Source organism: Callospermophilus lateralis, chromosome X, assembly GCF_048772815.1.
Source record: "Callospermophilus lateralis isolate mCalLat2 chromosome X, mCalLat2.hap1, whole genome shotgun sequence".
In the NCBI taxonomy this organism is placed as follows: domain Eukaryota; kingdom Metazoa; phylum Chordata; class Mammalia; order Rodentia; family Sciuridae; genus Callospermophilus; species Callospermophilus lateralis.
In genome coordinates, this window is record NC_135325.1 from 123001484 (window position 1) to 123026581 (window position 25098).

Here is a 25098-nt window from a genome sequence, read left to right on the forward strand (position 1 = left end):
GCCTGAATGGTGCCCAGTCCAGCCTGGCTCATTGCCAGTAGATGCAGGGTAGTCTGGGTGGCAGCTGAAGCACATGGCTTATGGGGAAGGGATCAGTGTACACTTGGGGAAAGATCAGTAACTGGTCCAGGAGACTTGTAACACAGGAGTCTGGGTGAGGAAATAACCACAAAGCTGAGGACCTAGATGTTGGAACACAGTACTGTAAGAGCAGCCCAATAATGAGACTTTGTCTCTGCTCGCCACCAGATGCCAATTCACCAGAATCTCAAGGAGCTGCTGGCTGTCAGGGCTGAGCTGCAGAAGCGGGTGGAGGATCTGCAGCGGGAGGTGGCCACACGTGCCGTCTCATCCTCGTCTGAGCGGGGCTCCTCGCCCTCCCACTCAGCCACTCCTGTCCATACGTCAGTCTGATGAGCAAGGCCAGTGTCTCGGGCCATCTTGCTGCTCCACCATCTCCCAGGCGGCTCAAGAACCTGGCCATTACTGTTAGGGCTGTAACTTGTGATCTTGTCTCTTAGGATTAGGCCCAGGGACCATCTGTGTGGCTAGGTGGCAGCTCCCACTGTCAGTAAATGCTTTTTGTTTTGTGACCAGCCTGTCACAAACACCCTGTGAACCATCTTCCTCTCCTCCAGACAGTGTGGGGGAAACTCGAGTGGATGCAGCGTAGCACTTAGGCTTAGAACATCTCACACCATTTCTTTCCAAGTTAAACCCTTCATAGAAAAAACATCCTTCACTTGAAAGACCACACTGCCAGGCATGTGGCTTCTTTCAGTTCTTTGCCACAATTTGAAAACTGTTTTTAAATGAAGTGTTTTGGGGAATACAGACAATTGCCATCTAGTCAACAGTTATCTTCCTGCAAGGGGTCTTCCTGCACCAATTACTCTTGTGTACATATAAGGTATTTTTTAAAAAGAGAAACATGCCTTTATTTTCCTATGTCCTTTTTTATGTTTAGAATAGTCACCTGAGAGGGTATCTGCTGGACTATGTGATAAATTCTTTCCAAATGAACTTCATGCTGACTTTGGTGTGGTACATTTGAAATAAGCTTTGGATGTGGTCATTTCAATGGCAATGTGTTATTGGCCTCAACCAAACTCTGTACTTGCCTCCTGAGGTGGCCCAGTCCATTCACAGGGAGCAATGGGTGCCTCAGGACAGCAAGAATTAGGTTATGCTGAGAACTCAGACAGCTGTGCCTAAGTGCTGGCCTCCCAGACAGCTCCTTCAAGAGCAGCGCCTATTGATAATTCCTGGGCTGTTTCTGCAGCCCACCACCTCTCAACAGATGCCCGGCATTTGTATCAAAGCAAGGCTGCTTTCTTGTCCAGTGATTTGCCTGGACAAAATAATATTTGTCATTTTATCATAATCCTTTCACATCAGTTTATTCACAAGACTGCCTGTCCATATTTTCAAGCAACCACTGTGCTATGGCTGAGGTTTGCTAGAGCAGAGCACACTCTTCCCTCGGTTCTTCCTTCTCAGCGCCAGCCTCAATTAGGCAAGCTTCTCTCCATCGTTCTGTACCTTCACTTAATGAATTTAAGCTCTGTGATTCTGTGAGTCCTTGCAAGAATGAATTTATGATCAACTCTTAGCTCCTTCGTGTGGGGTGCCAGCATCCCTCCGCCAAGTGCTGTGCCCATTTCTGCAAATCACCAGACCCCCACCTGCAGCAGGAGGTAAGATTACTCTCTGAAGCTTAGAGGGTCAGCCTTGGAACTGCTGTTTTGCACCCTCTTCTGGTTGGTGTCAAGTTGCTGAATGCCACACAGAGTCCTACATGTTGACCTTACTTTTTAAAATATATTCCTAAAAAAGGTTTTCTATGGTCAAATATATAGATTTTTTTTCAACTTGCAACCTTCTGATTCTTACAGAAAATTATCCTTCCAGAAGATACTAGAAATATTTAGTGAAGATAATTTGATAACCTCAAATTAATTCTCAATTGTTATCATCTGGGGGATTTGTTTCTAAATCATAGCTTAATTAATGTTTACTTTTGATTTATGTTCCCAACACATCCAAAAGCTGATTTATAGATAAACTATTATTCATTGATGCACTGATTTTTTTAAAATGGAGATGTTTCCCATTTTTATTCCCCTGGAAAAATATAATTCCCCAGCCGTACTAGAACTGTTTTTATAGTGGAGTGGATGATGCTTTTGGCAGAACCAGATAAGCCAAGAGTGCTAATTCTTGGTGAGGTGAGCTGGCTGGTATGGGTGGGGTGGGAGCTGCCCCCTGCCAAGCTGCATGCTCCCTCACCTGGGTGGTCTCTGCCAGCCAGATCCCTCGAAACTCCCATTTGATTTTTTTAAAAAAGCACAGCAGAGCATTTCCCTTTGTATGTTCCTAGAACAGAACCGTTTCTAAAACAACTTGAAGTAAAGTTTTATTATGTAAGCATCTTTTTTTGTTGTTGTTTTATTTAAGTGTACTAGAATGTAAAACCTTTATGGTTCAGGTTTTTAAAAACTGGTAGAATATTGTATTTGCCTCATCTGATGCACTGTATTTCAATCTATAATTAAAATTACAATATGTTTGCTCCCTGGTCTTTTTGTTGTCACTCTTTAAGTGTTTTAGTAGGTTTTTCCCTTGGGGAAAATTAGTAATAATAAAGTGACATATATTAAATGTTTACTATATGCCAACCACAAATAATACAAAGTGCCTAAATATTCACTTACAAAATCATACATGCAATTAATTCATCAGGAGTCTTAAGTGTTTGGCTGGAACAGATAAGTACTTTGATTTTAAAATGAGAAATGCCCCTTACCCATAAACTTGAGGAAATGCTGAAGGCAGGAAAACTACTGGAAATACCCAAGAGTCAAGGAATGGGTCCTCCTTGTACAGCGCTAAAACCTAAAATTGGCCTTTCCCCATTTCTAGGGGACTTCACGTTTTTGGAGCCCTGTAAAGGCCTGTGTGAAATCACACTGCCCCATACAGGTCAACCTTCTTATTAGGGCCTGAGATCTCTGACTGTCCGTGAGAAGCACTGCTGAGTGAGGGAACCTAATATTAGGCAGAAGATGCTCAGTGGGACCAATTGCCAGGTAACTATCCCCAGCAGTGACACCAGAGCAAAAGGCTAGGAGGGCCACTGTGCCAGGTCCCCACTAGCCATGTAGAACTTCTGCACAGGGCAGTCACATGGTGAGTTTGAGTTTGAGGATTTGGTGCTGTTTCACTACGAGACTAGTTTAGCAAAATGAAAAAAAAAAAAAAAAACTGCTATCAATGTGAAACAACTCCAATCACTGCACAGGATCTGTGCAGCGTGTTCATGCTGACAATTCCATCCATCTTCTCAGTTTGTAATTCAAGCTGTGAGTTGACAGGTGGTCTGCTGGGACTTGATTCTCAACAATCCACTCTCCAGAGGCAGGTACAAAGGCCCTTTTCTTGCTCAGCTTTCTCTGCCTGAAACAACTCACATGACTAGAAGTTTTGCTAGTGACTGGCTTTCTCTAAGGACAGAGCAGTGGGCTGGGAAGCTGCCAGGCAGTGCAGCCACGTCTGTCCTCCCAAAGGAGTTGATGCTACCGGGCAAGCTTCAGCATCAGGCAGCCCATGAAGCCTGGGTGTGGCCTCTGGAGGCTCTGCTCCTGCATCTGCCCTCCTAGCCCAGGATATTGGGCATATTATACTGCAACTGTTGTATAATGGGAGGCCATCCCCAGAAGCCCTGACACTAGGCTGTTCATGAGGAGGTAACTGCAAGAACTCTCAACTTGGAGAAAACCTACGGCTGGAAATGAAGGGAATGAGCTCAGCTCCATATCAACTCTTGTAGGAAAAGAGAGCCATGTGACAAAAGCACCTCAACACAATCCCAATACAACGTTCCATTTTGTTTAATGCACACACTAGACATTTTACAATTCACACTTGGACACAGCACATACAAAAGGATGTACAGAGGATTCTGAGATCGGTCTCCAGCACTTCTTCCTCAGAGAAATGATACTAACCCCAATCCAAGTGGCTGAGGCAGTGGGCATGCCCCACAGCATGAGGACACTCCTCCCCACCAAGTTCCCTATCTTCTGGCTCCCTTAGCAGTCTTCCATGGAGCTGTGAGCTCACTCGCATATACTCAGAGCTAATACTATAAATGCTAAACTTTTTGTAAGTTCTCCCTGCCAAGCTTGGCTGATAATCAGTGTTCTCAATTGGCCTTTCCAAATCACTCCCTTTTTTCCTACCACCTAGGACCAGACCTGAACTAATGAAGCCTTCATGTAGACAGGAGAGGAGTTCCCGAGGCTTCTGCAGGCCACAGTGCCCAAGCAAGTGTCAAATGCCAGCGGGAAGAAGGAGCCCTTGGAATGATACTCTCTGCAAATGGGAGGCCAAGGACCTCCCAGGCCTGTCCAGGCACTTGAAGTTAGCGCCTGTGGGCCAAGTGATGGGTTTTATGCAGGAGGGCTTTACGCAGAAGGCACCGAGGTAGCTAAGGGAGAGCAGATAGGGCTCTTGTCACTGAAGTCAGTGATACTGAGAAAATGGTTTTACCAAGAGCATTTATTTTACATCATGGCTGCAGGGTTTCAACATCTGTGCCATCAGATGGGCCTCTCCATAAAGGTAAGATGGATAACACCTGAGGTCACCCTATCTAGGTGCCAACAGACCAGAGATACAAAAATTCTTCATAGCCACCTCTAGGTCAGCAATGGCCAGGCTGTGGGGCCATCATCTCTTGATGTCCTTGGTATCAGGGAGGCACAAATCCGATTGATGATATTCTCACCAGCAGTGTGGAAGGTCTTGGAAACATGCAAATCTTGCAAACAATGCCTTCCTGACTAATTAAACTTCCTGAGGCCACATTTCCCTTCCTTCATGTTGCTGCATCCTCAGTGCTCCAGCCTGCCTTTCAGACCCAGTGCTGGTGTGTCTGGGCCAAACAGGACAGGGAACAGCTGGAAGGCTGCAAGCACTCACTGGGAGTGGGCTTACCAGACCACCTAGAGATAGCACCACCTCTGAAGCCCCTCCGCCATGAATAGGCTTTTAAAACAACGGACACACACAGTAGCATGCATTAGATGGTGGGTGGGGTCTGCTTGGATTTCAGTGGTTTCCTTAAGAAATGGGAATGCTTCATCCCAGCTCAGCAAAGGAGCAAATGTGCAGCATGTGGAATGTGTGGGGCCCTGAAGTTTTCTAAATAGAATCTTGCCTGCTGGTGACTTATATTCTGCTTTCAGAATTGCTCTCTGGGAGGCTGGAGGTGTGGCTTAGAAGGGTTGCCCAGCATGAGGCAAAGAAGCAAACAATTGCTTTTTGACATGGCAAACTGATAACCAGTACACAGGGCTCTATGCTGTAGCTCAGTCTCTGACAGCAGAGCTTGCTGGGAGCAAAGGCTAAAGGAATACCATGAAGCCAGCTATGCTCTGGCCCAAACCACGCAACTTGGGCCAGGTTGGGGGCCATTTCTTGGGTTCTCATGTCTAACATATCATCAATGTTCCAAATGCTCTTCATCAGAATCGACAAGGAGGATAACTACAGAGCTACACAGGCAGAAGCAGCTCCTTTTCCTCCTTCCATACATTTCTTTTTCTTTCTTTTCTTCTACTTTGGTACCAGGAATTTAACTGGGATGCTTAACAACTGAGCCACATCCCCAACCTGATTTTTTTTGTGTGTGGTTTTTGTTTGTTTGTTTGTTTGTTTTTGAGATAGGGTCATTTAGGGCCTCACTAAGTTGCTGAGGCTGGTCTCAAACTTGTGATCCTCCTGCCTCAGCCTCCTGAGCTGCTGTGATTACAGGTCTGTACCCTCCCATACATTTCTAAGCAACTTCTATGAGCATGGTTCTGGTTTCAATGCTCGTTCTCCATGCCTGTAGCTCCTGCTACTTAAATGAGCTCATATACAGGGTGGGGTGACCACCCACCACCCAGTAGAAAACATTTCCAAAGCAGAAATGACTCTTAAGAATTTTACCCTGGCCAGCCTAAAGCTACCCTTAGTCCCCTCTGGAATCTGGTAGGAATTAGGGCTGCAAGTCGCAGCCTCCAACTTCTCCAGATTCTTATACTCTCAGGGCAGGATTATCATGAGATGCACATTTGCACTGAAGTAACTGAAAAGTCTCCACTTGTGCCAGCTCTAAAGGCCAGCAATGTAAAATCCAGGATTGGAAAAGAAAAACACTGCCCTGGGTATTACATGTGTGTGGCATTGCTTGGTGTTGATTTGTCTGCCCCATGCAGGGGTTCCAAGTGAACTGGGTGCTAGCAGGACCCAGCCACTTACAGCTCTCAGAGGTCACTGCCAGAGTCAGCCACTCCAGTGTGTAGGGGGATCATACCGTCTTTCGATTTATCACCCAAGCAGAAATGCTCTCCTTCCACGCCGTCCCCAGTGTCCTCTTGCCTGCTCTCATCTTGGTTTCCCCTCCCCATGCTGAGGCTGGGACAAGATGGCTCTGAGGAGCTGGTGACCCAGCAGGATCCGAGGATGATGCTGGTAATCTGCTGGAACTGGGTCTTGAGTCTCAGTACCAAGTCTCTTCAGAGCACCTGGGGCAGGGCAGACACCCCACCCTGCAGGCGGGGCACAGAAACCAAATTCACGAACACTCAAAGCTTGTCAGGAAAACTCACAACAATAAGAAGCCAATGATGTGGAAAGCGTAGCACAGCAGCTGGGGGTCTGCATGAGGGGCTGAAGGGTGGTGGCACCCTTCGTGTGTGTCTGCTGCTGAATGGAGCCTCAGATTGAGGACAGTTCGGGTTGCGAGGGCTCTGCAGACTGTGTTTGCAGTGCTGAGTATTTCACTAGGGAAAGAAGACATGTGTTAGGTGGTCTCACCTGTATCCTGCACAGAAGGCCCTGCTGGGAAAGAATTGTGCTTCCTGTATGTTGGGTCAGGAACTGACCCAAGCCTGTCCCAGACACACTTCCTCTGGGGCCCATTCCCTGCCCTGTGTCGGACATACCTTGGGCCCTGGAACAATGTTCTGGGTGGGTGAAGGGGGAGAAAGGGAAGCCAGCCAGGCTCTGCAGAGCCCAGCCTCCACTTCCTTATCTGGAATCTGGAATGCTCCTCACAGGGTTACTGATTATTTTAAATAAAGCACTCAACACAGCACTTGGCCGGTACAGGTGCTCACTCACTCAATGGAGGCTAGAAGTCTTAAAACTTGTGATAGTGAATGCTACCTCTCATAGAATCCTTTTTTTCCACATTTGGACCCAGGGCTATTTTCATCTATTTGGTATGGCAACACCTTGATGATGACATGAGAACCTTGTTCCCCTTACACAACAGTCCCTCCTGATCTCCTTGGCCCTATCATAATGGCTGTTGCCCTGTGACTCTGGTCACAACACACCTGGGCTCTGCTAGTCTCCCTGTCTATGCCATCCCAGCCTTAGCTGATAGGAAGCTGGCTTGCCTTCTGCTTCCTGAAGCCTTGCCAGGCCTCTCCACTGGCATTCTGGGCCACAGGCTGTATCTTCCTGGAGAAGCTGGCCACTCCAGACCAGTGGCCTGATCTTATGTGGCCTCAAATTGCTTCTAGTTCCTGAAGCCCAAAAGTGCTCACTGAGCAAGGAAGGGAAGGCTGAGACGGTCTGGGTCTTAACCATGTACCTGCCCTGCCTTTGGCAATTTTCAAATCAAAAGGCAATAGATCTAGGTGAAAAGTCTTCCCACAGCTCTATCTAAATGTGTCCAGGACATGTCCCTTTCTGCCAACAGGGAACAGAGGTACCTGGTGCTCCAGCTCAGATCAATCAAGAGCAAGAATAGGAGGAGTGCCCAAAAGTTGCTGACATGGTACCAGATGCTCTGACTGTCAATCCAGAAATGCCAGTCTCCTGAAGCCAAAAGACGCTGGCTGATCAGGCACACCTGGGCATTTGTGGCCTTCTACTCTGGCTGGTCATTCTATGCTTCCCCAGCCCAGTTCTGCTCAGTGCTGGGGCCACCAACTAGGAGACTTTCAGCAAGGAATAGTAACCAAAATGTCCTTACCTTGGGGTTCCTCACATACAACGGCTTCCAGGTTCTCCCCTTTCACGTAGTCTGCATTGAGACCCTCTGGAAAGGGCAGATGGCAGTGTTAGTGATGGGCATGGAAATAAAGGGCCCCCCTGTGATTCAGCACTCCTGACCGAGTCCTCCATTACAGTAGCTGCCCACTTCAGACCCCTGTCCTGGACAACCTGGACATCCTTTATCTCAACTGAAACTGTCCATCTGGAACTGCACTGCTCAGGAGTACTCATCAGTGCCTCAGAGATGAAATATTATGCATCAAAGGCTGATGACACCCTGTCCCTATAGGGCAGCTCTGCTCAGAAGAGGAGGCACCAGACAGCAGGGCTCAGCACCATCCACAGGTCCCATGTGTGGTAAGAGAGCCAAGTGCCACATGAGTGACTGATGGATGCAGCACAGGGAGGGGGCAGATAGCTGAATGGAGTTCACTGTGGAGATGCCAACAAAGCCTCCTGCCAACACATGGCCTTCCTAGCAGCACCTACAAAGAGAAACCAAATGGCTTCTCCTGGCAGCGGGAATAACTGCTGTCCCCACCCAAGCTGGAAGGGCCCAGGACCTACTGGCAGCTGCTCTAGTCTAGTTGGCTAACTGGAATGCAGAGATTCGACAAAGCATCCTCTTCAGTCCAGCAGAGGCTTGTAGTGGACAGCACACCTGCTGCTGCTAAAGGAGAATCCATAGACCTTGTCTCACCTCTTGGTAACCCAGGCCCTGCAGGAAAATTGTGGTTCTAATAGACCAATTGACCAAGCACTGGCACAAGTCACACTATCATCCCAGGCCAAGGGCTCAAGATGGAAGCCAAATGAGCCTTTGAAAAATGCAGTCATTGCTCTTTGGCACAGGTGGCCAGCCCCATGCACAGCCAGGCAGGGGAGGGCCCAGCCCTGATGGGTGGGGGCTGGGAGATTGCCTTCTGCCTGTACTTGCTCCTCAGGGATGGCCACTAGGGGGCATCTCAGTGTTCTCTCTGATCCTGCCCCATCCCTGACCCCCAGCCACACAGGCCTGGAGACAGAGGGTCTGGCAAGTGGCATCCTCACACACATATCAGGTAAAGCTAAAGATGGTTGTGGTTGCAGCCAAGTTGGTGAGTGCCAGAGAAGAGGATGGGGTGGGGAGCATGAGAAAGAGCAAGATGAGGCAAGGGAGGGGGAGGAATGATGAGGTGTCCAAGGACAAAGCACAAGGAACATAAGTAAATCAAAGCACATTGTTACCTTGACCTTCCGCTGCATCTGAAGGCAAGACACGAATCTTAGAACCCTGGAGTAAGAACTCAGCTCCTGGCAACCAAACTCTTGGGCTTTCTGTGAGACACACTGACCACTGGCACTGGAGGCAGACAGGGGAAGCTGACAGTCCCCAAAGCATGGGCTCCTTTGGTAGCAGTAGTGACCAAGAGCACCTGAGGCCCACATAGAAGGTGGAAGCAGGCCCTCCACAGAAACAGTGTTTATGATGTTAGCCACTCTACAAATATCCTCAAGACTGTTTCTGATCCTGGCCTGGACTAGATATCATTAGCACATCAGTACATGAAGCACACACAGTCCCCATGGAATGGACAGTCCAGAGAAATGCAGGGGTGGGGTGTAGTCAGACACAAAACCACTGGCCCTGCAGGTTCTGGCAAAGTCAGCAGGGGGCGTTGTGGCAGCACAAAAAAAAAGTGCAGCCAGTGCAGCCACAGGCTGGTCCTGGGGAAGGATTCCTGAGAGGGAATGCTCTGGGCCAGAGGACAAGAGGAGCTCTCTGGAGACAGAGGCTAGTCAGTCATAAGGCCCTGGGAAGCTTAGGTTTGTGCCACCAGTCTCATAGAAGTCCCAGGGTTCCAGGAGAAGAGTCTGAAACCACTAAGATTCATATTTGGAGTCTACTACTTATTAAGCCTCTCAAGGTGAGATCTTTCTGGATTTAGGATGAAGGCAGAGACTGAGCAACATGGCCACAAGCCAAAGAACATTTGGAACCCCCAGAAACTGTAAGAGGCATGGAAGAATCGTTTCTTAGAGCCTCCAAAAGGATTACGGCCCTGCTGACATCTTGCCCTCAGATTTTCAGCTTCCAAAACTGTGAGAATGAGTGTCAGTTGTTTTAAGCTACTCAGACTGTGGTTCTTTATCCCAACAGCCACAGGATAATGCAACAGTTGTGCAGGTCAAGACTGCTTGTTTGGCAAACCTTGCTCGTGAAACCTGTTGCCTCCCAAGTTAGAGGGCTTCTTGTCTGAGTACCTCCATGGCTAAGGACCAAGCACAGAGTGGCAGTTCCTCTCCTTGCCTCCCCATGTACGTAGGAAGGGAAAAGAGCAGAACAGGACAAAGAGGTATGCCATGTGACACTTCTGAACCTCCTGTAAATGTGCAGACCTCCCACTAGTTTTGGGGTCCACTGTTATGGTTTGGATGTGGATATGGTTTGGATTGCTCAGGTGTGAGACAGTGCAAGAAGGTTCAAAGGAGAAAAGATTGGATTGTGAGAGTCTCAACCCAATCAGTGAATTAATCCCCTGATCGGGATTAACTGTGTGGTAACTGAAGTATAGGGTGAGGCTAGAGGAGGTGAGCATAGAGGGCATGGTTTTAGGTTCATATTTATGTCTAGTGAGTGGAGTCTCTCTCTCTGCTTTCCGATCATCATGTGGGCTGCTTCCCTTTGTCATGCTCTTCTGCCATGATGTTCTGTTTCACCTTGAGCCCCAAGGAATGGAGCCAGCCTTCCAAAGACTAAGACCTCTGAAAATCCTGAGCCCTCAAATAAAATTTTCCTTCTCAACAGTTGTTCTGGTCAGGTCTGTTAGTCACAGCAGCAAAAGATGTGAGGGCAGGAGTGGGTGTGGCCCCATAGTAACCTTTTAGGATCAGAAAGGGGATGTTTTCAGAACCATAAGAGCCCTGGCTTGCCCAATGGCATTTGCTGCTATGTTTAAAATCCCCGAGAAAGTATGGCCTTCTGGTCAGCAGGAGAGGGAGCTGTTGACCTAGAGCCTCTGGTAGCCCCACATCCCCTTGAATTTGATCAGAGGCCATAAAGATATCCCAGGGCCCCTTCCATTCTAGGGAATGAAATGCCACAATGGTCACTGAGCTCTGTCTCCATATAGCCTCCGAGTACTGGGGCCCCTGGAATGTCAAGGTCACCTGGAAAACTCCCATCTGTTGTCACAGACTGGTGTACACTTCAGTTGGACCTCAATTTGTCCCTGTGGATTTTAAAAGGGTACCCCATACCGTGGCCCAGGCAGTACACTTAGAAGCTAGTGTGGGGCAGGATGTAGGAGGGATGTGTCTACACTGACCCCTTCACTGTTCAGGTGCACTTACGCTGAATGCTGAAGCAAAACTTCTTCTGCTGGTAGGAGATGTAGCTGGACACAGCACCAATCAGGGCCATGGCCAGGGCACTGGCTACTCCAGCGATGGTGCCAGTCTCTGCTGACATGCCTGGGCACAAAAGAACAGGGAAAGCTTTTGCAGAGCACCTTGGAGCTTAGCTCAGGAGTGGGCTTCTCTACTTGCCCCGAACTAAGCTGGTCCAGATGCCGTAACCCCCATGTCCATGCAAGAAGGCTAAGCCATGGATGTCCAAGGCATGACAGTGACACAGTGCTCCTTGGATTTGCCAAATACTTTTGGTCTTCTATAAAGACTTGCATTTTGAGGAACTTGAAATGTAGACATGGAAATGGTACTGTCCCTGCTCTTACTAAGGCCCAGCCACAGCTCTGGGTCTTGGGTCAACAGTCCCCCTCATTGGACCACCTCCCCTAGGACCCAGATCTTCATGCTAGTTCCTTTTAAAGACTGCACCCCTCTGCTATTTGCCTTATGGCTCTCTGCTGAAAACATTCAGGGGAAGGGCAGGGTACACCCTGAGACTAGCATGGGACAGCACTATTTTCCTTATGGCTTCCAATGAAACCTTAGGGTACAGATACTCACCAGATCCAGGGTCATCACTGCTGCCATAGCCACCACCACCTGGAGAAAGGACAAAAACACTTAGTGTCTGCTGTGAACTTGTGGCGATGTGGATGGCAGGGCCTGTTTCTTTATGCTCGTCACCTGCAAAGCCCATCATTCAGTTAGCTCCCTAGTTTTTCTCTCTGCTGTCCAATGGGGCAGCTGCACTTAGCACCCTGCCTACAAGGGAAGGAGCAGAGACTGGCAGGCAGCAGAGGTTGAGTACAGGCCAGGCCTGACTGAATGACAACACCATGTGTCCCCCATAGGAATGTTGACAGGGGTTGAGGATAGAGGGGGAGGGATTTGGCTGTGTTTCTAAGTGGGTGACACGGAGAATCCTTGTGATGACAGAACTGTTCATCTCCACCATAGTAATAGTAACATCAGTCAACACCTGTGATACAACTCCACAGAGCTCTACACACACACATACACACACACACACACACACACACACACACAAACACTCCCTGACAAGCAATTGGTACTAATTCAGGACATTACTTAGCCCTGAGTTTGTACTTCTTGTCAACCCTCTTCCTTTTAGGACCAAATGCTCATTGATGGAAGGAGGTGATTTTTTCTGGGCCCAGAGTTCTTAGGGGAATTCAACCTGTGGTGTTGGAAGCTATGGGTTCTGACATTTTCTTTACTAATCGAAGAGTCTTGGGAGGTGTAGGCTAATGGAATGTAAAAAGTGTACCATGGTGGGGGGGTTGGTGAGGGACAGTGGCTATATAGGAACTCCCTGTACTTTGCACTCATTTTGCTGTGAATCTAAAGATGCTCCAAAAAATGAAATCTATTTTAGAAAAAAAGAGTCAAAGGGCAGGAGAAAATGAGATTTGTTATTCTCCCACCTAGGACTGAATCATGGAATCAGATGCATCTTATAAAGACCTCAGATTGGCTATGAACAGCTATGCACAAAACAAATAACACAGCATTTCTAACAAACACACTTGCTATTGTTGGAGAAAGCAGAGTGGGAAGAAGCGTAGGAGTCGCCATATACACTAATGTGTGAGTGGCAACAAGGTCACCAGTGAGTGCTTGCAGAACTACAATGCTGGCCTATCATTGGTCCCCTCTGCTGTTCTAGATGTGGCTATTGCCAAGGATAAAGGCAGATATCCACATAGGCTCCCTCTGTTGACACATTCAAGTGACTAGATTTCCAGGTTTTGAACCCTCTTAGTAATTATTTTTTGAGGGAGGGGGTGAGTACCAGGGATTGAACTCAGGGGCACTTGACCACTGAGCAGCATCCCATCCGTGTTTTGAATTTTATTTAGAGACAGGGTCTCACTGACTTGCTTAGTGCCTAACTATTGCTGAGTCTGGCTTTGAACTTACAATCCTCCTGCCTCAGCCTCCTGAGCTTCTGGGACTACAGGATCCTGCCACTGCGCCCAGCTCTAGGTAATTCTTTTACATAAAGAGAGAATGAAGCTGAGTGTAGTCCCCAGCCTGCTCACTTCCTCATCTCCCCCCAGGGGTGTACAGAGAGACTGGCCAACAGATCCAAATACTTAGGCTCCTGATTATCTAGCTGTGATTATAGGAAACACTGACTTAAGATGATAACCAAATGTATATAACTATATGTAATTCTTTCCTCTCCGAAAAAGGGATCTCATCCTGTGAGAGGAAAAATAGAAAAATAAAGCTCATCAGCCCAAATCCTGTCCAGTTGAGTTGCATGAACCTTGTTACTAGAGTAAGCCATGCCAAGGTCCTGGCTTTGATAGCTTTTTGGCCACTGAGCTCTGGTTACTTTACTCACTGAGCTCTGGTTACTTTACCTGAGCTCAAGCTGAATCCAGCTCCTCTACACAATGCACTCTGCTCAAAAGATGGTCTTGGGACAAGCAAAAAAACCACCGGCATAAAATAAAGTGATACAACTCAGTACCATCCAAGAAAATGAGTTCCCAATAAAAATAAAATGGATGAAGCCATAAAAGCACTAAAAGAAATTTTAGGACAACATTTATATTATCTTAGGGTAAGGAATGACTTTCAAACATGATCATAAAGCAGGAAACACAAAATGGGAAAGAGTGTACCACATGTAAAAACTTTAGTATTAAGAGAACAAGCAACAAAAGGAAAAATAAACTGAATTTTATAAAAATTAAAAACGTTTTGTGTTTCAAAGGACATCATCAAGAAAGTGAAAGATGGCTCATAGAATGGGAGAAAATATTGGTAAATTATATATCTGATAAGGGACTTGTATTGAGAATATATAAAGAATTCCTAACAACTCAAAAATAAGACCAATAATTCAATTTAAAAATAGGCAAAGGCTGGGGCCAGGGTTGTGGCTCAGTGGTAGAGTGCTTGCCTTGCATGTGTGAGGCACTGGGTTTGATTCTCAGCACCACATAAAAATAAATAAAAACAAATGAAATAAAGGTATTGTGTCCATCTACAAATAAAAAATATTTTAATAAAATATAAAAAATAAAAATAGGCAAAGGATTTGATGGCCAAAAAGACACACAAATAGCCAGTAAGCACCTGAAAAATCAGTCCATGTAACTCAGGAATGGCACCCCAAAATCATAATGAAATGCCACAAAAAGGAAGAAAGGAGAGAAAGAAAAGGATGAGGAAAACTGAAATTCTCTTATACATTAGTAAGGACAACTGTTAAACAGTTTGAAAGTACCCCAGGAATCCATGTACTGGAAACTTAATTCCCAAAGTCATATGTCAATGGTATTTGGAGGTGGGATATTCAGGGGGTAATCAAGGTTAGATGAGGTCAGGAGGGTGGGTCCCCATGATGGCATTAGTGGACTGATTAAAAGAAGGCCAGGGAGGGAGGGTGTAGGTTCAGTGGATTAGACAAAGGGGAAGAAAGGGAAGAGGGTGGGATGGGAATGGGAAAGACAGTGGAATGCACTGGACACAACTGTCCTATGCTCATATAATGAATACATGATCAGTGAATCTCCACATCATGTACAAGCCCAAGAATGGGCAGTTCCAGCCTCCAGAACTGTAAGGTAAATAAACATCTTTTCTTTATTAATTACCCATTCCATGTATATACATTATGTCAAAATACACTCCACTGTCATATATAAATAAAAGAACAAAAAATTAAAAAAAAAAAAAAAAAAAGAGGAAGAGGGACCAAGGCTACCATGTTCATTCTGTCCTGCCACATGAAGGCCTCAGCCATGTCATGATCCAGCAAGAAAGCCCTCATCAGATGATGAGCATATGTCAGCATCATGCTGTTAGACTTCCCAGCCTCCAGAACTTGGTACTAAATAAACCTCGATTCTTTTTCATTTGTTATTTTTACTTATGTATGTATGACAGTAGAATGTATTTTGGCATATTACACATACATGGAGGACAACTTATTCTAATTACGATCCTGTTCTTGTGGTTGTTCATGATGTAGAGTTACCCTGGTTGTGTATTCAAATACAAGGCTAGGAAAGTTATGTCCATTTAATTCTGTTGTTCTTCCTATTCCCCTCTCCCCTCCCTACCCATTGTCTAATCCAATGGATTCTATTCTTCTCTTCCCTACCCTTCTTTTTTGTGGTTTAGCATCCACATATCAGAGAGAATAAACAGCCTTTGATAAACCTCTATTCTTAACAAATTACCCAGTCTGTGATCATCAGTCACACCAATAGAAAACAGACCAAGACAGATATATATTCAAGACATACGTCCACATAAAAACTTGTATGCCAATATTCATAACAGCAACATTCATAAAAGCTAAAAAGTAGAAAAAATGCAAAGTTGTTTGAGTGAATAAATGAAATCTTTTTAGAATATATGCAAAAAGGCTTCCTAATCCATAATGTATAATGAACCCTTACCAACCTATGAGAAAATTGGACCAAGACATGGACAGGCAATTCACAAAATATATTGTCCAATAAGACATAAAAAGTTTCACTTCTTTTGAATTAAAAAAATGCAAATTTGAACACGACAGTGTTTTGCTCTGAATGATTTTACAGAGATTACAAAACCATGATGCTGATGGAGGCAAAGGTCTAAGAAAAAAGGTATCTACTTGCTTCCTCATGGTTGAAATGCAAGATGGTACAACCTTAATGGAATATTACTTGGCTGTGCCACGCAAAGTCTCATCTTTAAAAACAGATACCTTCTATGACCTAGCAATTTGACTGTTAGGAATTTAACTGACAGAAACAACTGTGCTTTTGCATATTCAGCATATGACAATGCTCATCTTGACACTGTGTACTATAGCAAAAGCTGGGGGAACCCCTCTGTACAAAAACAAGTAGCTGGTTAAAGACATGATGGTATAACATAATATGTTGTCACTGACAGGGTATTATAGAACACATTTCAACAAAAGACCATGGTTGAATAAAAACTGGTGGTAAAAGAATACAATGATCACAGACACATTTCTTTACAAATGTATATTTGTGCATGGAAAAAGAACTTCCAGTTTATATTCCAAAGTATCATTGGCCCTTCTCCCTAGATGGCACAACAACAAACAACTTTTTTAACATAATTTTTTACATATGTACACCTTTTTTTTACAGAATTCTAGAAAACTTGTAAATATGTAAGCCCCATACGATCTATTTCTCTCCAAGAGGCTATTTCACAAGTCATTGGCAAGATCTTCATTTTCTAATACAGTATATTTTATCCCACCTGCCTTCTGAGTTCATGATTATATACTAAAAGGACTATGGTACTCTTCTGTCACACCAGAAATTTCCATGTACAGTGTACTTCATGCTGCAACTTGCTTTCAGCACAGATGTCTAGGCATATAAATAGTGGCACAGACTGCTATAGCTCTAGGAACCTCTGATCTAACGATAGCCACTGTAGCAACAGTGAGCACCTGCCACATCAGGTCCCAGAGCTACAGGAACCCTGTAGCAACCACCACCACTATGAGGGCAGCTACAGTTATGCTGACCACCATAGTTATAGGGACCCTGTAGAACAGGAGGCACTGGCTCAGTGAGAGAGTTGTATGCAATGGTTTCAATATGGTTTGTCCCCTTGGAAACTAGTGTTGAAATCTGATTGCCACTGGCAGTGCTGGGAGGTGGGGCCTTTAAGACATGATTAGGTCTTGAAAAAGGATTAAGTCTTTTGTCCTGGGGATGGATTAGTTAGCACAAGAGCAGGTTGTTATACTGTGTTTTGACTCATCTGTAGGTGTCTACTTGCACTTCCACTTTTCTGCCCTATTATAATACAACATGGGGCCTTACTAGAGGGGGTTGTCCAATCTCAAGCTTCTAGCCTCCAGAACTATAAGGTAAATCAACATCTTTCCTTTATTAATTACCCATTCTTAATTATTCTGTTACAGCAATAGAAAATGGACTAACACATTGTGAATAAGCCCCATTTTCAAAGTAGGTGTCAGACACCCAGCAGCTCAAATACAAAAACAACAATGTATACATACACAGCCTTGAGTTCTATACATCCACACACCTGGGGAGGCAAGGACACAATGCATGTAGATGCCATTCTCTGATAGCAGCCCAAGCCCTGGCTCATGGTGAGGAATGACACATTCAGTTGCCAAGGACACAGAGAGTCATATAACAGAAGGATAACTGTATATAGAACTGTTAGCGGAAGATGTTCCAGTGTTTAAATACATTTGTGAGTATTCTGGACTTCAATGAGACACAGTTTGGGCTTTCAGATAGTTTATAAATGTATTTTTCATTATCTAAAATTAAATGGCAGAAGTGCAAAATAAAATTAAATTAATAAATGAAGTGTATTGTTTTGGATGTGAGGTGTCCCCCAAAAGCTCACGTGTGAGACAATGCAAAGTTTGGAGGAGAAATGATTGGGTTATGGCCTTAACCTAATCATTGAATTAATCCCTGATGGATTAACTGAGTGGTAATTAACTGAGGCAGGTGGGGTGTAGTGAGAGGAGGTCATTATTGGGGGCATGCCTTTGGGGTATATATTCTGTATCGGGTGAATGGAGTCTCTCTGCTTCCTGATCATGTGAGCTGCCTCCCTCTGCCACACTCTCCTGCCATGATGTTCTGCCAATTGAGAACAGACACAAGGACCAGAGGAAGGTCAAGGTAAGGTAATCACTTTATGAAAAGGCTACAATATACCAGCATCCTTAAGGACAGAGCTTCAGTGTAGTAGGACAGGACTGAGGTCACACAGAAACTTCCTGTTACTTCTGCTACCCCATCTCCCACAAGCACCCTGGAGCTCAACTGGGAGAAAGCTGGATTTACAGGTCAGACACAGAGTTCACCTTCCCTCACACTGCACCCTTACCCACACCTTCTGGGAAGTCCTGGGCTCCCTCACATGTTTCATCCCATGCCATGATGATCCCACCCCTAATGTGGATCACAGGATCAACAGGTTTATATTTTTTACATAGCCCTCATTTCTAAAATTGTTGGGTCACTAGGTAGGTGTATGTTTAGTTTTCTAAGAAATTTTACCAACAATGCATGAGAATTTCAGTTGTCTCACATCCTTATCAACATCTGATATTATCAGTATTTTCTTTTCATTTTAGCTATTCTGATAGGTGAGTTGTAGTATATTATTGTGATTTTAATGTGTATTTCCTTGAAAAACATTGATTTTGAATATAATAATAATCTCCTCTATGAAGAGTCTATTCAAATGTTACACTCAGTTTTAACTGGGCTATTTGTTCATTATTATGCAGTACTTTTAAACAGAGGAGTGCACATGATCAGACTCATGTTCTTGATGGTTCTCTGGAAGCTGTACGGAAGGCAAACTGGATCAAGGAGACCAGATAAGAGGTTAGGGGAAAATCCATGAGAGGAGATGAGGGCCTGAAATTGATGGGAGGTAATGAGAAAGAATATTCCAGTTTCAAAATATATAAGGGGAAAGTACTTCTAACATGAGAGAGTGAGGAGAACACATTCTCTCCTTAGAAACTAGAAACTGCTTTACTTTCAGTCAGAGCAGCTTGAGTCAGAGGCATTTTTGCTCAGGACTGCCTTCATTTTTCCTCCCCCTAGGTCTTTTAACAGATTGTTCCCTGGATACCATAAAACCCAGCAACCATGCTGCAGATGCCAAAGGAGATGGACTTGACTTGGAGCACTGTCAGGTAATATGGAAATCTTGGAGTTAAGTGAATAGGGAGGGCCAGCAGTTTCTTTCACCTGAGCAAGACACCAACCAGTTACCTGGCTAAGATCTAATAGGAAATGGGGAGGTGAAGCAACTGCAGAGAGCTTAAAAAAAATCTTTACATATTCCTAGTCATTCTGAAGCTAAATATAGGCCCAGCAGAGTCTAGTACAGGATGAAGGACAACCATAGAGATACTAGAGCAGAACTAAGATTCTACACATGAACACTTACATTTATGTCAACTGGCTTTCAACCAAGGAGCCAAGATGATTCAAAGGAGAAAAGGATAGCTATACGGATGGCCTTAACCTAAGAAGGGCCTTAGCCTAACACCATTTTAAAATAAAACTACAGTCCCCAGCAGGCACGCCTACAGAGCCCTTCAATATTGTTATTAGGCATAGCCTGATAAAATAAGTCACTTTCCACAACCCTGACAAAACTCAGAGTGAAGTTACTTGTCATTTGCCTTCGCCCTGATAAAGTCAGAGGCAAGAGATCAGGGTGGAAACCACTAGAAACGCAGTAATGGCTGATAGGAATTCAAAGGGTGGGTAGAAGCCCCCAGACTTAGCATAAATAATGGAGCAAATGAACAGACTTTCAGCCAGCTGACACTGATGCCCACATACTGGAGAGCCTGATGAGGACCTGGACTGACACCCCAACTCTTCTCATCATTTGCCTGATCCTCTGAGTTGTCGTCACTGCTGTCAAACTCTACAGCTACATCTTGACCCTGGTGAGAGTCACAACTTCTCCCTAGGACCCTCTCCCCAGCGGGCCATCAGCTCCACCCCAGGAGAAGCCTGCCTTGGTTCCTGATCTGATCACTATGGTCTGAGTGAGTGCACATCTACCTGACTTAAAGCCTAAGGCTTGAGACTTAGATCTGGCACTTGAGCTTAGCATGCAGAGGGAATTGTCATTAGCCTGTCAGGATTAAGTGTGTTTGCAGTGCTTAGAATTAATCTAGAACTGTTTGCTGTGAATTGATTATGTCTGTTGCAGTGCCCAGCATTAAGGATTGTCATTTTCTTGATTAAGAACCTATAGAGTGGGCTGGGGATGTGGCTCAAGTGGTAGCGCGCTCGCCCGGCATGCGTGCGGCCCGGGGTTCGATTCTCAGCACCACATACAAACAAAGATGTTGTGTCCGCCGATAACTAAAAAATAAATATCAAAAAATTCTCTCTCTCTCTCTCTCTCTCTCTCTCTCTCTCTCTCTCTCTCTCCTCTCTCACTCTTTCTTTAAAAAAAAAAAAAAAAAAAAAAAAGAACCTATAGAGTGAAATTTTATTGAGTAATTTGAGTGAATAAAGCACTGAAAAGGGCATTAGTGTGCGGATATTCTTTATTTCTCCCCTTGACTGCATAGTCACACCTTTCTCCATCGCAACAATAGCCTTGTCAACAAACAGTGCTAAGGCAACTGAATATCCACATGTCAAAGAAAAAATCATGTCCTAATCTCACACCATAGATAAATGAACTCAAAATGGAGAAAAGTCCTAAATGTAAGGCTAAAACTGTAAAACTCTTGGAAGACTTAGGGAAAGGTCACCAAAGCATAATCTATAAAAGAAAAAAATGAATGAGTTGAACTTTATAAAATTACTAGTATCTTTATTCTACAAACAACCCTAGAGCGAAAAGGAAAAGACAAACCACAGACTGGGAAAAAATATTTGCAGAATCATATACATAATATTTGTATCCAGATTATATAAAGAGCTCATTAAATGTCAACAATAAAAATGCAAATCACCCAAATTTTAAATTGGGGAAAAATATGAACAAAATTAACAATGGGTTGGGGTGTAATTCAGTGGTGAAACATTTGCCTGGTATGTGTGAGGTTCTGCCTTCCATAAGGGGATGCAAAAGAAAACCACCAGAAACTAATACACACCTATTAGAATGTCTAAATTTAAAAAAAAAAGAAACTGACAATACCAATCACTGACAAAGATGTGAAGCAACAGGAACTTTCATTCATTGCTGGTGGGAATGCACAGTAGTACTGTCACTTTAGAGGACAGCTTGGCAGTTTCTTGCAAAGTTAAACATAGACTTGCCATATGAACCAGCAAGCACACACCTAAGCTATTTATCCAAGTAAGCTGAAAACCTATGCCTGCACAAAAATCTGTAGGGTAAAGCAGCTTGATTCATATTCACCAACAGCTGGAGGCCACCAAGGTATCTTTCAACAGGTGACTGGGTAAATAGTGGTATATCTCTACTATGGGTTGTTATTCAGTACTAAAATGAAACAAGCTATGAAAAGATATGGATGAACTTTACATGCATACTGCTAAGTGAAAGAAGCCAGTCAGAAAAGGCTATATCTTATACAATTGCAATGACACAGCATGTTGGAAAAGAAACAGCTACAGAGATGGTGAACAGATCAGTGGTTACAATAATAGAAGACAGATAAGACTTGAAGGAGGGAGGAATAACTGAGGATTATAGAGGGAATGTGTAGAAGAACTTACAATAGAACAAAACAAAACATGAACTAAGTGGGTGGAGGAATCCCAGGATGGAATGTCAACAGTGACAAATGAATTTAACCCATTATAAACATATGGCAAAACCACACTGAATGCATAGGGGTAGAGGAGATGGTCTAAGTAACTGGGAAACAAAGGGGTATGGGCTGAGAATTCTTATACTGATATACAGGCATAGCTGAACTAAGTAAGAAAGGAACAGGATGACAGATGGTAGAAGTCAGGTTCTCACCATCAGAGAGGCAAGTTACAGATAAGCAAGCAAGCAAGACCAAAATAAGCCTTTTGGCACTAGATTCAAGTAGATGTAAGTATGAAGTAATGTTTAGATTAATATAACTACAGACAATTAAGCCTAAAAATAATCATAGCTATGTGTGCATACTTAGTGCTATGTGTCACGTGTTTGTATACCCCTCACAAATTCATATGCTGAAGTCTTGACATCCACTGTGATGCTGTTAGGAGGTGGGGTCTTTGGATGGTTATTAAGTCCTGAGCATAGACCTCTCATGATGGGGTTAGGGCCTTATAAGAAGACATATGACAGAGCTTGTATCCTCCTTCTGATCTCCATGTGAGGAAACAAAGAGAGGGCAGCCAGCTACAGGCAAAGAACCTAGGTCATACATGACATAAAGCTGAAACCATCAGTATGTCACTAGGAAATACAATGGGAGAAGCTTCTTACATGCCCTCGGATACAAATGACAGGGGAATACCAAAGAAGCTATCGACTGAAATGGGGAAAAATCCCAGTCCAGACTAGGCAGGGAGGGAGTGAAGGGGGAGTGGGAGGGTTCACCCTCTTAGGCAAGGTAAGAGAACCTATTGACAAAAGACTGGCATTTTCACCCAGATGAAATATGGGCCTCCTAAAGGGCCAGGGAACACTAAAGTATAGCTGAATCTATTCCCTAGGACATGAGGCTAGAAATGCATTAACAGATGTTCTCTTTATGCGGAAGTTTATAATTTATTTAAATGTGATGCTTTACCTTTGCTCCCAGCATGAACATGTTTTTGTGTAAAGGACAGTGTCTGTCATAATCATGTCATAATCATGTTTCAGTTTCACACTTGTCCTTTCTGGTGGGACCCCTTGATCTTCTTTTACTGACACCCATAATGACAGAGGATATAACTGAAGCTAACAATTGATTATTCGTTACAAGAGAAGTTCCAATGTGAACCTAATTAAAGAATTTCCTTACACTTCTTCCTTGCTAAAACAAGTACTTTTAATAAGGAAAAGCCCCTGACATACCATTCAGACCTTCCCTCACATGCATGCTTACACATACAACTACTGCCCTCATCTCCCCATCTGGAAATACCATTTGTCACCCAGAAGTAATTGGCTAATTTGCTGGGTTTGCCCTTTAAACGTTCCATGTTCTCCTGACACCTGTGAGTTTCATTTAGAGGCTCTTAGGGGTTTTTCTAGAGATGACACTGTCTGGAAAGGGATTTCCGAGGATAATTCTGAATATAGTACCTGAATCATGAAAGAACAATGCTCCCATATGAAAGACACATTGTTCTTGCAAGAAAGAAGCAAATGTCAGTACCACAGTCAGGACTGTGAGGCATCTCAGGGTAACAGCTACACCCATAACTTTTCACACCCCTAGCCTGTTACTACAATATGCCATCACAATCAGTTATAACCAAAGTGTTACAACCAACTCCACTCACCATCCTAACGTGTGATCACAAGTTACTGCCGCAGCACATTACAACCACAAGTTACAGACATAGCAAGTTACAGCTATAAGTTATAACACTAAGTTGTTTCACCACATTAACAAGTCTGGCTGACACCACCCCCCCATGCTTAGCATCAGATTTGACATAGACTATGATAAAAGGTTTAAATCATTGGTAGTTGTGGGGGGGATGAAAAATATAGTGCCTTGGGGAGGGTGTGACTATTCAGGGATAATATGATGGAACCATTCTGCCTCCTGATTGTGGTGATAGTGACTCAAATATTCACATGATAAAATTTCACAGTTCTACACACACACACATACACATACACATGCACACACAGGAAATCTGAACAAGGTATGTCCATGACTTCACAGTATTGCTCAGATGTCAGTTTCCTGGTTTGGACAATGTTCTTGGGTTCTGTATGACCCTATCCTCAGGGGGGAAAGGGTACAGGGTGCACAAGGAGGGATTCCCCTGAAGTAGTGTTACAACTGCCTGTGAGTCTTAAACTATTTCACTAAAGGTATTTAAAAAGATATGTGACTTGCTAGGAGCCCTTTTTTTAGAAAAAATGCATCAGGATGAGCCTTGGTTCAAGCACAGCAGGAGGGGCAGGCTTTCTCTGGGGAAGGCCATTCTGTACCTGTGTTCTGCCCTTGGTCATTCTACACTCAGCACTGCCTCACAAACAGGCTACTGCTAGCATGGAAGTGTCAGTCCAGGAGGCACCTTGGCTCAAAGGGCAGCAGGAGAAATGTGTAGCTTTTCCAAAGTGACTTTTACAGGCAACTTTGAGTTTCATGGCCCATGTGACTGCAAGGGAACTCCAACTTGCAAGGTGGGGTATCTGGGTACTATCTCTCATTTCCCAGAAGCTGAGTAAGAATGGCTCAATTAGCTGGTTGCTGCATAAGCACCTTTTTAACCAGAATAGGAACACAGTTGAACAAATGAACACTACTACCTTTATTCTTATCAGGTTTGTATTCACCACCTCCTAATATGTCTTCAAGATCCTTGTCTGAAAAACCTAGAAAAAAATAAAATATACATTTCAATGACAAAACACTTTTACCAACAAGAAACTCATATTAGTTAACATTAATTAATATTAATAGAAAATGCTGCCAGTTCCACTTGAGAATGTCCTTGATGGCACTGGGGGCATGGACTAGTGGAATAGTACTTGCCTAGTATGTGCAAGGTCCTGGGTTGAATCCCCAGAACCACACAAAAAGATCCCTTGATGAAGATGGTAGACAAAATTCCAAGAGGGCCCCAAGACTTCCCGCTGCTGGTGTGTACATGCCCTGCATAACAGCCAGTCATTTCAAATGTGAGTGGGACTATGAAGTGGATGGATATCATTCCCTTGATTAGGTCATAGGTCATATTACATTGCAAAGGTAAAGGGATTTTGCAAACATAATTAAGATACAGTAATCAAAAGGAAAATTACACTGGGTGAGCCTGACTTAATCAGGTGACCCCTTAAATGCAGGTTTTATCTTCCCTCAAGTTCAGACATCAGAAGCAAAAATGCAAGTCTTTCTCTTCTCCCTCTCAACCCTCTCTCTCTCTTTCTCCTGCTGGTCCTGAAGAAGCAAATAGCTGAAAGGAAATGTACTGTTAGCAACCACATGAGCTTGGAATTTGAGACCCCAGCCCTGGT

At 44.3% G+C, this 25098-nt stretch overlaps 2 protein-coding genes across 6 annotated transcripts in view; one reads left to right on the plus strand and one right to left on the minus strand.

Annotated features, from left to right (window-relative positions):
- The window catches only part of Mtmr1 (myotubularin related protein 1), a 73567-nt gene extending 70996 nt beyond the window's left edge, over positions 1–2571 (plus strand). For all 5 annotated transcript variants that reach the window (XM_077107431.1, XM_077107432.1, XM_077107433.1 and 2 more), the window contains one exon: positions 250–2571. In XM_077107431.1, the coding sequence (XP_076963546.1) occupies positions 250–414 (165 nt within the window). In that variant the 3' untranslated portion in view covers positions 415–2571. The remainder of the gene's footprint in view (positions 1–249) is intronic.
- A 1295-nt stretch (positions 2572–3866) lies between these two features.
- Cd99l2 (CD99 molecule like 2) overlaps positions 3867–25098 on the minus strand; it is a 101294-nt gene continuing 80062 nt past the window's right edge. Inside the window, exons 8-12 of the mRNA XM_077106527.1 lie at positions 24391–24456; positions 12007–12045; positions 11389–11508; positions 8033–8098; positions 3867–6830 (exon numbers count right to left, since the gene is read on the minus strand). Coding sequence (XP_076962642.1) covers positions 6766–6830; positions 8033–8098; positions 11389–11508; positions 12007–12045; positions 24391–24456 — 356 coding nt within the window. The 3' untranslated portion in view covers positions 3867–6765. The remainder of the gene's footprint in view (positions 6831–8032; positions 8099–11388; positions 11509–12006; positions 12046–24390; positions 24457–25098) is intronic.